General features: G+C 34.5%; 4 protein-coding genes across 5 annotated transcripts in view; 1 reads left to right on the top strand and 3 right to left on the bottom strand.

The window, feature by feature from the left end:
- Positions 1-8,082, bottom strand: part of LOC137652324 (superoxide dismutase [Cu-Zn]-like) — a 72,200-nt gene extending 64,118 nt beyond the window's left edge. Inside the window, exon 1 of the mRNA XM_068385662.1 lies at positions 7,904-8,082. Coding sequence (XP_068241763.1) covers positions 7,904-8,067 — 164 coding nt within the window. The 5' untranslated portion in view covers positions 8,068-8,082. The remainder of the gene's footprint in view (positions 1-7,903) is intronic.
- The window catches only part of Bet3 (blocked early in transport 3), a 144,992-nt gene that overhangs the window by 17,418 nt on the left and 112,574 nt on the right, over positions 1-15,000 (top strand). The gene's annotated exons all lie outside the window — the stretch shown is intronic.
- Positions 1-15,000, bottom strand: part of LOC137652321 (adventurous-gliding motility protein Z-like) — a 73,104-nt gene that overhangs the window by 39,525 nt on the left and 18,579 nt on the right. The window lies entirely within an intron of this gene.
- On the bottom strand, positions 9,703-14,944 carry LOC137652323 (uncharacterized). The gene is made up of 4 exons (XM_068385661.1): positions 14,782-14,944; positions 12,611-12,791; positions 11,789-11,882; positions 9,703-10,937 (listed from the first exon to the last, which is right to left on the bottom strand). Exons 1-4 carry the CDS (start codon positions 14,909-14,911, stop codon positions 9,978-9,980), a joined length of 1,365 nt encoding a protein of 454 aa, XP_068241762.1. The 5' UTR covers positions 14,912-14,944; the 3' UTR covers positions 9,703-9,977.

Here is a 15,000-nt window from a genome sequence, read left to right as displayed (position 1 = left end):
TTCGAAGAATTGCACGAACTCTCCACGAAAACTTGATAATAATCTTATAAGTTTAAGTTTGCCTGCAAAAATGAAACGATGAAATCAAAGAGCGGTTGAAGTGTTTAAAGTCACGAAGTATCTACGAAAGCTTGCCTGGATTTTGTGCCTTCCATATTATCATTATTATTATTATTACTAGCCAAGCTACAACCATAGTTGGAAAAACAAGATGCTATAAGCCCAAGGGCTCCAATAGGGAAAAATAGCCCAGTGAGAAAAGGAAATAAGGAAATAAATAAATGATGAGAACAAACTAACACTAAATCATTCGAAAGATCCTTTCGCTTGAGGTAGAAATTAGTTTTTGGTTTTAATGAATTAATTTTTTTTTTTTATTGTAGTTGCTTCATTGTTAAATTACGGAGATTTAAAGAATGTGCCATCAACACTAAAATGACTATTAGCTTGGAGTCCTGGCCATGCATTGATTAGTTTCATTCCAGTATATTAGCCCTGGAAGGTCAATGAAATATGCCAGGAGTGTTTCTCTTTTATGCTAAACGAAAATGGATATATATCCGAAATTTGAAAACAGAAATGTTTGAGAAAATTAAAAAAAGTAGTAAATGTGGAAATATATTCCGAAATTTCAAACAGATATGTTTGAGGAAAAGTAAAAAAAGTAATGAATATGGAAATATGGTCCGAAATATAAAACAGATATGTCCTGAGAAAATTAAAAAAGTAATAAATATGGGAAATATATCCGAAATTTGAAACATATATTTGAGAAAATTAAAAAAAAAAAGTAGTAAATATGGAAATATATCCGAAATTTGAAACTTATATTTGACAAAATTAAAAAAAGTAGTAAATAGGAAATATATCCGAAATCTAAACAGATATGTTTGAGAAAAAAAAAAAACTAGTGACTATGGAAATATACCCGAAATTTGAAACATATGTTTGAGAAAATAATAAAAAGTAATAATTATGGAAATATACCCGGAATTTGGAATAGACAAGTTTGAGAAAATACAAAAAGTATTGGAAAATGTCAGAGAAGTAAAATTAATTATTTGAGCATGAGAGAAGACAAAAATTGCTAGTCTGGACCGGCCAATATCAGGTACTTTATGTTATGACGTTCTATTTTTTAAACATAAAAAAATAAAAAAACTAATTTTATGAAATAAACTATTAAATATTGGAAGGAAACCATAGTCTCCTTAAGTTAATGAAAGGATAAATGAAAAATTAATTTTTTTTTTCATTATATTCGTTAAATGATTTACCAAACAACAAAAAGAAATCTTTAGGCTAATAACCTCTATTGAAGGTCACGCTCTGCCTGTTCACCCCAGTGGGATGATCTCATAGGCATCCAAGACCAGTCCGTGAGTGTTATTATTTTGGTGCAAAATCACAAAGATTTACGAACAAGAGAGTGACTCGCCAATTTTGATGTTGATGCAGATATACTTCGAAAACAATGATTAGACAGAGTAATAAAATCAAGAGGTTCCAGGGTAAATATAAGGGGAAAATACTGCGAAAATCGTTTTTGGAAATCTCTGGAAAGCTTGTGCTAGGAGATCAATAGCCCCCATCCCCCTTTTTTTTGCATTAGGAAAACATACTGCGAAAATCATGTATGCAATTACTGGAAAGTTCTAAGTGAGTCTAAGTGATAATTTTTTTTTTTTTTTTTGCTTGAGTAAAAAATATTGCCAAATATTTGAAGTTTCTGGAAAGTTTTGGGTGTTGCTAAAGTGACCATAAGCTATTTTTTGCATGAGTAAAAATTTCTGCAAAAATCATATTTGGAAATTTGTCAAATCATAGGTGTTGCCAAAGTGACCAAATGACTATTTTTCTTCTGTCTTTCTTTTTTTTTTTTTTTTTTTTTTTTTTTTGCATGGTGCAAAATGCTGCTAAACTTTGTTTGAAATTTCTGGAAAATTTTTAGATGTGCTAAGCTGACCTAAAGGCCTTGTTTTGGCATGGATAACTTTTCCATCACATTGAGACCACGACTGAAAGGGTTCTGTTTCAAACATTATCCTCTGTATTTTTCTGAAATACTATTACTATTATTATTATATTATTATTATTATTATTATTATTATTATTATTATTATTATTATTATTACTAGCTTAAGCTACAACCCTAGTTGGAAAAGCAAGGGCTCCAAAAGGGAAAAATAGCTTAGTGAGGAATGGAAATTAGGAAATAAATAAACAATATAAGAAGTAATGAACAATTAAAAATAAGATATTTTAAAAACAATAACAACATTAAAACAAATATTTCATAAATAAACTATAAAAAGACTTATGTCAGCCTGTTCAACATTTGCTGCAAGTTTGAACTTTTGAAGTTCTACCCGATTCCAACTATCCGATTAGGAAGCTCATTCCACAACATAGTCACAGCTGGAATAAAACTTTCTAGCTGTTCATAAGAGTAAAAATACCTTGCTGCCATATGATTAGCTTAATCTTACAAAATACAAACAACCACTTTTAGACAACAAATAGAATAAAAGAGTAGACCATCGACCTTCCTTCTAACACGAATTATAATTTGTGTTCGTTTCTATCTTATATTAACTCGTTATACTTTGAACACCATAACAAAGTTGCATTAATGTGTGAGTATTTACTAAAGGAACTGTTTTATGAATATAAGTTGCATAAGACAGAAATTTAGAATTGCGCAAAATTTTAGTATTTACTAAAGGAACTGCTGTATAAAATAAGTGGCATAATACAGAGAAATTTAAAATCACACGAAATTTTGTGAAATTATGAAATAAAATCCTCGTAATATCAACCAACGATCATACTGTAGAAATGCGGCTCTCAATTTTAACCCCCCCCCCCCCCAAAAAAAAAAAAAATAAACAAGATTTTATTAATGTAAGGATATTCATCCAAAGTCTTTATAATACTGAGGGAAAGATATATCTAGGATAATGAAAATTTACATGAGTTTACCTCTCAAATCCACACCCAGGAAGGCAAGAAGAAAACGAGTGATCTAAAACGGGGTTTACACGGTCGAACGGTTTGTCAAACACGGTTGTCGTACCTGCTTGTCAAACGGTTCGAAGAGGTGGAGACAGCCACAAATGCATAAGGTTTGTGGACAATTGAGCCCTATCCACGAAAGTCAGGCAAGAACAGACTTTCTTTGAACCGTTCGGCGAACGTGTTCGACAACCAAATACCCCATTCACACGTTCGAACATTGCTTCAAACACTTGTCTGTCAAACCGCGTTCGACGAACCGTTCGACCCTGTAAACCCGCCTTAACAGGGAGGTTGGGCACTTCCTAGAGGAGCCATAAACACTGGTTACGTTGGGAAGGGATGGATCGTCTGTCGAGTTTGGAAGTACTGTAGAGATCTGAAGGTCACCTGACCCATTCTGGGAAAATCCCACCCCCAATGCCCAACCTTCCCGTGACCTTCCAAGTGGGGATGAGCCTCGCAATTACATTTTCAAAGTGAAGACCTGAAAGTGCTACCATTCAGAGTGTAACCATTTGAATTGCATCCATTTCCAATGGTTTTAAAAGTGCCTAATTTTTCAATGAAGGTTTCTAAAGTTCGGTTCTTTAAAAGGTAAATATTTTAAGTGCATCACTTTTCAATTAAAGTTTTTCTTTTAAAGTTCAGTCCTTCAAAAGGCAAATATTTGAAGTGCCTAATTTTTCAATGAAGGTCTTTAAAGTTCAGTCCTTCAAAAGGCAACCATTTAAAGTGCATCACTTTTCAATATATATTTTTTGTTTTAAAGATCATCTGTTCATAATGCAACCATTTGAAGGTCATCCCTTTTCAATAATGGTCATTGAAGTTCAGTCCTTCAAAACACAACCATTTGAAGCGCATCCATCTTTAATAAAAATTTATAAGATCAACTCTTCAAAATTCAACCATCTAAATTGCATCACTAAAATTAAGTTTTTAAAAGTTCAATCCTTCAAAATGCAACTATTTTAAGTGCATCCATCTTCAATAAAAGTGATTAGAATTCTATGAATATTTTCTGAATCATTTTGATTTTTCATTTTAAATCAATGATTAATTAACAGATTTCATTGTCTTCAATGTCTCAAGAGGCGAGTCAAGTCTTTCCATTTATTATTATGCTTCTTTTTCTTCTCCTTTTTCAAGTTTGGTCTTGACTCGGGCATTGAGTTGCCTGTCCTACGTAGCTTACATTTTAAAATAGATTGGTGTTTGTTCTCAGAAACAAACATTACTTTCACAAGCCGGCTCGGGTATCTCTCTCTCTCTCTCTCTCTCTCTCTCTCTCTCTCTCTCTCTCTCTCTCTCTCTCTCTCTCTCTCTCTCTCTCTCTCTCTCTAAATATTTCAGTGATGTGTGAACGAAGGAAATGGTGTTATAAAAGGTGACGTGATGTGAATGCTCTCTCTCTCTCTCTCTCTCTCTCTCTCTCTCTCTCTCTCTCTCTCTCTCTCTCTCTCTCTCTCTCTCTTCGCATACTCATATTCATCTACTTCATGACCTACAATTCGTTAAATTTTCAATAATCAATGACATATTTTAATTAATTAAGAATGTTATTACCACCGATTAATTAATAACTTTCAACATCTCACACATTATAGCAAATTTGATGTGCCAATATACATAAATTCTTTATTAGATATAAATTTTTGACTTATTATGAAGAAACCGGATTTTCTTGGCAAGTAGATAAGCCGAGCTGAGTGAAATGGCTAATCCTAAAGTTAATGCAGTTTTGACCTATTCTCAGTAAGTGCACATTCAGACTATGTATTGTGATAGTCTATTGGAAACATCCATGTCTGATAGCCTGTTGGAGGGGAGTTCGAGACCTGCTCAAGCTTGATTGTTTCTAGTAGGCCCTACAACCTCACCATCCTTGTGAGCTAGGGATAGGGGCTATGGGAGAGCCTATAGGCCTACTTGCTGAGTGATCAGCAGCCATTGCCTGGCCCTCCCTGGTCTTACCTTGATGGACAGGGTCTTGGTGCAAGTTCGTGACCCGCTCAAGCTTAATAGTCTCTAGTAGTGTCTGCAACCTTACTATCCTTGTGAGCTAGGAATGGGACCTTTGGGAGGGCCTATAGGTCTACCTGCTGAATGATCAGCAGTCATTGCCTGGCCCTCCCTGGTCTTAACTTGGTTGATAGTAGCTTGGGCGCTGATCATATGCATATATGGTCAGTCTTTAGGACATTGTCCTGTCCCTTGCCTTTGCCATTCATGAGTAACCTTTAAACTTTTAAATGTAACTACTTTGCTGATTCATAAGACTGTTCTAGAATAACTGGCCATCACAAACGAGAATAAAAGTTAAAAATCATCAGTGAATTCGATACATATTTGTTCTGCATCGTTGGGAAATAAGGATAATTCTTACGAAGAATTAGTTGCTAGATTTATATTTAATATCTTTGAATCTATTCTGATTTACTAGATTTTTTGGCAGTTCAATATCTTTTGATCTTTTCTTATTATTATTTTTATTATTATTATTATCATTATTATTATTGGAAATAAGACCGGTTTAAAATGTCGTTCAAGTGTCCATAGACAGTGAGGAATGTCAAACTCCTTATAAGGAGAAGCCCTCTGAAGGAGTGGTGTATCTTTTGTATGAGTTTCATCATTTTAATTTCAAATTATCGATTGTAGACAAAGCCACAAAAATCTAATAAAGATAAACATTTCCCTAAATCTTATCGAGAGAAAAACACACTAAAATATTGTTGCAAACCGAGAAACATCTAAGGAAAAAAAACAAAAAAACAAAAATGCAACAAAGACGTCGAAAAACATCTTTGGGGACAAACATAATATGTAATAAAATAAAGCCCATTAAAAAGCCAGACATGACCTAATTCGGTTTCGTAGAATTTTTCAGTTTGTTAATTCTCGTAAGCAGACTCCTCTTGGGCGGATAGTAATGAATACAGACATACATAACATCAAGATATTTATAGACCTTGTTAAGATGAAGGTAGTAGAACAACGTTCAACTCCTTGAAAGAGGGAAGTTGTGATTCTGGGAAAATAAAAGAGGAGATTCCAATGCCTGGCAGCAGTGTGAGAAAAACAGTCTTGCGCAAGATTTGATTCAGTTATGAAGGTTATAGTTATAGTTTTGCCAGAAAGCAGAAAATTAGATATACTGATCTGAAAGAAATCAGTATTTAACCAAGGAAATACGAATGTTTAATTTTATGTAACAGTACCGTATAAAAAGCTTTTAGGTAATGTGTATGAGAGAGAGAGAGAGAGAGAGAGAGAGAGAGAGAGAGAGAGAGAGAGAGAGAGAGAGAGAGAGAGAGAGAGAAGGGGGGGGAGGTGATTTTGGGTACGAATAAACAAGGTGAAAAGTAACTAGAGAAGGGAAACGATCCTAATCCAAAACTATGACTTGAAATTGCTAAGACGCTTTAGGCACGTAGTGCCTCACCATCACATGTAATACCAAAGCGAAGAAGAGCTTAGAACGTAAACATTCCAGTCCATTAAAGACTGACTAAACAGCGCATTACGCAACAGGAATTTCAAGGTTAGTAGGTCTTGCATCTACGTTGATTACAAAAAGACATCATCTTCTCTGACCTTCTGCAGGACTATCGTCACACAGGTGAGACTTGATCAGGTTTTAAATGTGAAAGGATATAAGACTAAAAAACCGGTCCGTTTGATTCGCTTTAATCTGAACCTTATAATGCTGTTTGGTTTAGGATATTTCTCTTCTTCGAACTAGCAGTGAATTTCATCATGTGGAACGGAATTACAAAAGCCTCTTTTATAGTATATACATATGAAGATGTATTTTGATGTTATCAAAATATTTTTTTTCATTTATTTCAATTGTTTAATTACTTCTCTTGTAGTTTATTCATTTCCTTATTTCATCTCCTCACTGGGCTATATATCATTTACTTTTCGAGCCCTTGGGCTTGTAGCATCCTGCTTTTCCAACTAGGCTTATATCTTAGTTAGTAATAATAATAATAATAATAATAATAATAATAATAATAATAATAATAATAATAATAATAATAATAATAATAATAATAATAACAATAATAATAATAATAATAATAATCAGTGTTACAGTTACTTTACAAAATGACTGAAAGTTAATTATCTACTTTTTATTTTGTCTTGATAATACAACGTAACTTGAGAAGTACTTGAGAGATACATAGAATTATCAAGAGCAACTTTATAACCCAGTGAGAATTAAAAAACTAAAATACTAATAAACATCACAAAAAAATAATAGATAGGAACCTTTCTCAAAAAGCGTAAAAAAAATCCTAGTAGATAGGAACCTTTCTCAAAAAGCGTTAATAAAAAAAAAATAAAACTTTGTTTTTCGTAGATGATACAAATATTTGGGAAGGAATCTCTAACCAATAGAAAGGGGTTTATTTGTTCCTTTCATTTTTTAATCTTTAATTTGATTTGCAGTGCAGAACACTTACGCAATGAAATAATGTAGTAAAGTTTAACCACATAACTAATTTAATTCATGATATATAAGGCACACACAACTCACATATAAATTACACACATATATATATATATATATATATATATATATATATATATATATATATATATATATGTATATATATATATATAATATATGTATGTGTGTGTTTACGTGTTTCCATATGCATATATGATATATATATATATATATATATATATATATATATATATATATATATACATATATATACATATATATATGTATATATAAATTTATATATATATAAGAGAGAGAGAGAGAGAGAGAGAGAGAGAGAGAGAGAGAGAGAGAGATTTCACGAACAATGCACAATAAAACACAACATATAAAATCCCGACATGAATAAATTTAGCTACGACTTACCTGTTGGCTTTCCCGGTCACTTGTAAGGACGGTACTGAGTGTTCAAGGTCTTTTTCCCCGGTTCTTATAAGTTCCCTTCGGGGGTGGTGGTGTGCCGCTGGCAGGGTACCGGGAAAGGGTAGGATCCTTGGCAGGATGCAGGACAGGGGAACCAAGAAAGGCATGACCAGTGTAACCTACAGGACTGCAGGGCTAATGAATCAACATTGTTTATTTGATGACTTGCTGAACATCGCAACAGATTTTTATTTGGATGTATTGTCGAGATTCGGTAATTATCTGTAATTATCTGATTATCCTTTTGTTTTCTCTTATATTCTCTGGTGCCTCCTTTCAATTTGGCTTTATAACCATGACAGACAAAACATGGAAGCCAAGGATAAGTTTATTGTTATATCTTGCTCAGTGGGACTCGGAGACTCGACTAGGGGGATAGTGGAGGACGGGTACCCGTGTAAGGATATTATTATTATTATTATTATTATTATTATTATTATTATTATTATTATTATTATTATTAACTAAGCTACAACTCTAGTTGGAAAAGCAAGATGCTATAAGCCCAAGGGCCCCAATAGGGAAAAATAGCCCAGTGAGGAAAGGAAATATTAAGATGTTCAGGGAGTGGGGGGGGGGATAGTTCTGGGAGACATTACGAAAGTATGCTAATACTATATTGAACAAACAAATTATAGTTGATTTTATCTTTCCTAATCTTATAACGTTTTTTTCTTTTCTTCATTTTACTCTGATTATCATCATCAGTATTATTACTACCATTATCATCATTATCATAAATGTTATCTTCATCATCGTCTTCATTAATAATCAGAGGTAAGGTCAGATTTTTTCTGATTAACATCATCAGTGGATTCAGCACTTTTCAAAAGCTGGTACTAAATACTTCTAAGTGAAGATACTTCTAACTCCGAAGTCTTCAATTTCTATATGATTCAAAGTTCGGTTAAATTCTTAATCTAATTGATAAGTATCGGTTACTCTAACATTAGTATAATGCGGGACCATTTTCAGCATCTTCACTAAATTTTGAAATCGAGTCAAGCTGAATTATCTCATAAAGATCACAGAAGAATGCTTAAAAGTCAGGTTATTAATTAAACCGTTTTTCTTTATCTTAGATAAAGTCCCCACTGATCGAGATGTAATATATTTTACTACTAACATTGATGGTAACACTGTACTAAAGTCAGGGATATGGGCATTATGAGTTAGAGCTAAGGGGAATGCCCTGTGGTAGTGGTGTAAGAATACTACCACCTTACGGCCTGTATAGAAAGCGACTAAAAGGACAGCTATTGCCTTGCAGAATTACGTGTTAGCAAAAGGCTATGCCCACTGCCAATAACTGTGTAACTGCTGCCTTGCAGTTGAACTATTGAATCAAAGGCTGGGGGACACCGCCAATAACTGTGATTGATGACTGCAAGGATATGCGATCGTAAAAAAATCCTCTGCGAAATTATGAACCCTGCCTAGCAAGGGCGTCACCCGTAAGCATCAGGCAACCAACCCCTTAATGTAGGTATAACCCAGGGAAAGAAGAAGAAGAAGAAGGGACGTTTAAGCGAAAGAGGGGTTGTGAAATTATTTGACGGTAAGTATAGTATTACCATCACTGTTAGCAACGAAATATATTGCCACTTGCTCGGTGGGGGGCGGGGGACAGGGGCTGGGACGTCTTGTCTTTTATGGACGACTGTACAAACATACCGCTTACATTTAAATGAACTTAATATATTTCGTACCATATCAAGGTTATAACTCAAGAAGAACGTTTAAAACTTTGGGGCATTTTATTCTCAAGTCATATTTTATTGGTTCCAACTCATATATTTCTTTATATTTATACCAGGAGTATATTAAGATCGTTCTCGTAACACCCCAAACATGTTTAGTACAGTTATAAATTACGTTAGTATGAAAAATTTAACCTTCAAAAATAGAAAGAAAGGAAATAATTATAGAGGCTATCGCAATACAATACTCTTATCACTTAACTAGAAATTACTGGAAATTATTTTCATACAGTTAACTATTTACACATAAAAGGCAATTAGAAATCTATCTCAGGTAATAGTTCAGTCAGCTTTACTTCTCTTTTTGATGTCGACTTTGACTGGGTCGTCTTGAAACCAAAAAATCTATCAACTCCCCCAGGGAAAATTCGATGGGGATAAGACGTCGTACTTGGCGCAACAGTTGTCGTAGGAGCGCTCGTAGTGACGACGCTAGGCCCCGGCGTCGAGGTTTGTTCAATGAACAAGTAATCATCGCTTGCATAGTCACCCATGTCACGCCATTCCTCCTCTCGGAACACAGGATATCCTAAATCTGGGGTTCCGTAGTTCCCGGAGAGAAAATCTGGGTCCGTGTACCAAGCTGGTATGTCATCATCATCGTACTCCTCTTCCTCGTCGCCATGTTTGCTCTTCCTAACCTTTGACCTCCTAACAGGTGGCGCTGGTGTAGTTGGAATGCTCCTCTTGAACTCTGGCAGGCTTTTCAGTAAATCCAGAAGGGCGGAAGTGCATGCCCTTGGAAGTGTCAGATGAGTTTCACGTATAGGGGCGTGGCCCTCGTCGCTGAGGTAAATAGGAAAGCTAAAATCGACATCTGATGGCCAATAGACTTCATCGGTGGGACTCTGGGGGTCGGGAGAACTTTGACTAAGAAGTGTGATTTGCTCCAGAGTCGTCAACAGAGCCTGGTATAAATTGAGCGATTGGATGATCTGGTCTCTAGCGTAGCCTTTCAGATCTTTCGCAGCAGTCACGAGCTGGTCAGCTGGTTCCTTTTGCCGGACGTTTGACCAGTCAATGTCCAGCAACGTCCTGGAAACCCCTTCGATGCGCTCTTCGACATTCTCGAGGCGAGAGGCTGTCAAGTTGGCAGCTTCGATGATTTTCAGAATGGTGGCGTGCATCTCACTTAATTTCCCGGAGGCTTCTGAAGGTAGTTCGTGGCTGTCCCTCAAGTTCCTTAGGATTTCTTGTGCTTCCTGTCCGCTTTCGCTCTGGAAGGAAAGGGCTCATATGTATAATGACAAATGTTTTATATATTTTAGTTTTCAATATAATACTTTCAAGAGCGGAAAAGACATTGGTCTGTCTGGAACACAAGTCTTTGTTTTACTTAGAAAGAATAAAAGTTGATCATTGTTTATTTTGACCAGAAATTTTCTAGTGCAATACATTTAAAGCAAAACTAGATACGAATATTGCATTGAAAGTAATAAGGTCTGAAAGGAAAGGGCTTATGGGTATAATCACAAAAAATTTATAGATTTAGATTATCAATATAATACTTCTAAGGGACATTGGTGCTTCTGTAAAACTAGTTTTTGTTTGACTTGGGAAAAGCATAAGTTGTTAATGATTTCTTTTTACCAGAAATTTTAAAGAAAAACTTGATACAAATATTGCATTAAAAGTAATAAGCTATGGAAGTTTTAAGCCTTGATGAACATAGAAAATCATTAATCCAAGACCATTTATGATCTGATGAAGACAAAGTTCGTGTACTAGGTATTTTAATGTAAAAATTAGGATATATTTCCATAAAAGAACAGGATTTAATAAAGGTAAACTCCTCAAGTTACTTAAACCATTCATGTAAAACAAGAATAATTATTTTACCAAGATTTTTACAAAATTTATATGATCACTTGTCCGACTATAAAAACTTTAACAAAGCAAAAGGAAGAGAAATAAGATAGAATAGTGTGCCCGAGTGTACCCTCAAGCATGAGAAATCTTGGTAGAGAGGCTATGGCATTACCCAAGACTAGGGAACAATGGTTTGATTTTGGAGTGTCCTTCTCCTAGAAGAGCTGCTTAGCATAGCTAGAGTCTCTTCTACCCTTACCTGTGAATAGGTTCCTGATGCAGTTCCGTTCGTATCAGTAAGGTGTTCCACTAATCTCTTCAGTTCATTAAGTTGCATCCGATTGAATTTATGCCTGAAAAGTAATCAAATTACAGATAATCGCAGAATGAATCATCAATTGGTTAACTAGCAAGACAAAGAAGTATTTCTGAAATTAATGTTTTTTATCTAGAGATTAAAGGGTAAATTTTTCAACTTGATACTGTAGACTACGGTAGATGTATTAATCATCCTTTTTATATTTGAAGTTCATTAAGCTAATTGAAGTGGACATTTATTTATATGGTCTATTATTATGAAATACGTCAAATGGACATTAAATTATTTTACTTAATTAGGATTATGATATCCTAATCATAGTAATTATACTTATATCTTTAAGGGTTTATAACTATATTCATTGTATATAATTCAATTGTATGAGTGGTATAAATTAGATATTAACTATTTCTTCTACCATCTGGTTTTTATTTTTGTGGCTGGAATCTTATCATATACCCTTTTTTAAGACTCTTCGTAAATGAAAAGTTATATGCAATGTTTTCCTTATAACATTTGCTGTATTTCTGCGTAAATTATGAAATTAGTGAATTGAAATAGTCATATTTGACTATCATTTTGTTTACACATTTAAATGACGTAACTTATTATTGATAATATTTTGAAAATCTCTCCGCGCGTATTTCGTAATTATTCTGGTTTATTTTGGTTATATTATTCCTTTTGTAGTTTTTTTTTATATACAAACATTATATTAAGAATTAATCTCAAGTAAAAATGATAGAATAGTATTAGACTCACCCAAGATTAATATCAGTAACAAGCTTATCCAGTATTTCGGCAATCTTGTGCTCCAAAGTGGGCTCTTCGGCTTGGATCCTTTTGCAGGAGTCGATGAATGCGTTCTGGGCTACCAGGACTGCTGTGTAAGAAGATTCCACGAGGGATCCTAGATCCTGCATCTCGGCAACAAGCTGTTGACCTGAAAGAGAGAGGCTCATTTGATTCTGTAAAGGCCAATTGACTTCATCAGTGGGACCTTGATGGTCAGGAGAACCCGGTTGTCGAACCTGTTTGTCAAACGCTTCGAAGAGGTGGAGTCAGCCAAAAAAGGCATAAGGTTTGTGGACAATGAAGCCCCGCCCACAAAAGTCAGGCGAGAACAGACTTTCTTCGAACCGTTCGACGAACGTGTTAGACCACCAAATACCCCGTTCACATGTTCTAACATTACTTCAAACACTTGTCTGTCGAGCTGCGTTCGACGAACCGTTCGACCGTGTAAATCTAACTTAAGAAGTTTAATTTGTTAGAGTCGACAAAAAAAAAAAAAATGTATAATTTGAGTGATTGAGTAATCTGGTCTCCATTGTAGGCTGGGTGTCCAGTGATATATATCTCTCTAAGAAGATGGCATAAATTGTTTAAAAAAGAAAAAAAAAACTTAATTTTAATTGGAAATTCTCCGTAAAAAAAAAATATACTGTTCTCAGTTGTATTTCAGTAAGATACGGGCGACCGTAGTTTTACTATACTTGTTATTATTTTTTACGGGTTGGTGACCGTAATATCACTCATTTACGTCAATATATCCGTTTCTAAAACAGTAAGAATCCTGGAATAAATATTGCCAGATATTTACCGTTTTTTTTTAATGCAGATTTTTAACAATGTAACGAGATCACTGTCATTAATGATCTATTTTATTTCTTCGTTTAGACGGCGTCAATGACCCTTGATGTCTGGATGCCAGAAAACTTCAAATCAGTCAATCAATCTTTGTTTGGATATTTATAAACAGTTATGTAATGATTTGGATTATACGTAAAAGGTTAATGATCATATTAGAATGCCGACTTTTACTGGCTTACATGAGGGAAAACATAATTTTGAATACTTTTTACTAATTTCTGTAGAGTAAGTCATGGCGAATAAAGCATATAACAAAATAGGAGAGGAAAAATTGTATCTATGACAGAAAAGTTAAAATTGCATAGTTGTTATCTTTGTATAAATGATTATAGACCGAGTAACTAGATATGCAGATCTTCCTCATCGTGATAAAGATAATTGCAAAATTCAAGCAAAAACCTCAAAGAAATATTCAGGTCAAATATAAAAATTGGGCTGGCCTTCCTACAGGCTTCCATTGAATTGTATCAGAGAAGTAATTAAAGCTCATATAACAACAAAAACTATAACTGAAACTAAATAAGTTTTTGGTAATTATAGATCAGTGATATAAGAAAGAATAATGTGCCCGAGTGTACTCTCAAGCAAGAAATCTCTAACCCAAGACAGTTGGAAGACCCAGGCCTACATGGCTGAGGACTATGAAGCACGAAGTAGGAGATGATGAATGGAGAAGTATTGATTTAAAAACTCAAGATAGAGACGACTAGGGAAATCTAGCCGAGGCCCTTTGCGTCAATAGGCGTAGGAGGAAATAATTATATGATGATATAAGAAAGATGATAAAAAAAAACTCAACAAACTGCATAATAGGGTTGTTCCAGCTGGCAAACCTAATGCAATTAGAACCTGGAATATGCATTAAATAAACTGTTTAAAATTTGCATTAAAAAAACGGGAATTGCCTGGCAAGATTAATTCCAGGATGTTTTACCGCTTTGAAAACGGATATATTGACGTAAAGGAGTTATATTACGGTCACCAACCCATAAAATATAATAACAAAGTATGGTAAAATTAAGGTCGCGTGTATTTTACTGAAATACGGCTTTGAACCGTATATTTTTACGGAGAATTTCCGATTAAAATTACGGTTTTTTTTAACAGTGTATGTTCAAAGTTCAGTGTTTTATCCCAGCATAGAATTAATATCTACAACTCTACGATATACATTAAAGACAATAAATTAATTTCCAGAAAATTAGCGTAAACGATAAACAAGACCGATTGTTATTGTTCACTGCCTAGTTCCAGGAAGTGCCGATCTTACAGTCATTTACCATGGTCAGGTTCAGTGTTCATCCGTCGCAGGAGGACGGAGAATCTCTGGTGCAGTAACTTCAGGAGATCGACGCCTTCGCTCGTTTGCTTGGTCAGGCCACGGCGCAAGTCTTCGCTCTTCTTCAGCATTGACTGGAGGAGGTGTTTCACCTGCCACGAAATTACCTGGTTAGTTGTCTAATAGGAGAAATTGTGCTAAATTGACAGTGGGAATTTCA

The sequence above is a fragment of the Palaemon carinicauda genome, chromosome 13 (genome assembly GCF_036898095.1).
Source record: "Palaemon carinicauda isolate YSFRI2023 chromosome 13, ASM3689809v2, whole genome shotgun sequence".
NCBI classification, from domain to species: Eukaryota; Metazoa; Arthropoda; class Malacostraca; order Decapoda; family Palaemonidae; genus Palaemon; species Palaemon carinicauda.
The sequence above is the reverse complement of the archived record's forward strand: the minus strand, read 5'-3'. Positions and strand labels throughout refer to the sequence as shown.

Bases quoted from the DNA above. Each gene is read 5' to 3' on its own strand.
- LOC137652323 (XM_068385661.1), bottom strand. From the start codon at position 14,911: ATGCTGAAGAAGAGCGAAGACTTGCGCCGTGGCCTGACCAAGCAAACG. The intron at 12,792-14,781 runs GTAAATGACTGT...TCTCTCTTTCAG, and splicing joins GAACACTGAACCTGACCATG to GTCAACAGCTTGTTGCCGAG. The intron at 10,938-11,788 runs GTAAGGGTAGAA...CTTTCCTTCCAG, and splicing joins CATCAGGAACCTATTCACAG to AGCGAAAGCGGACAGGAAGC.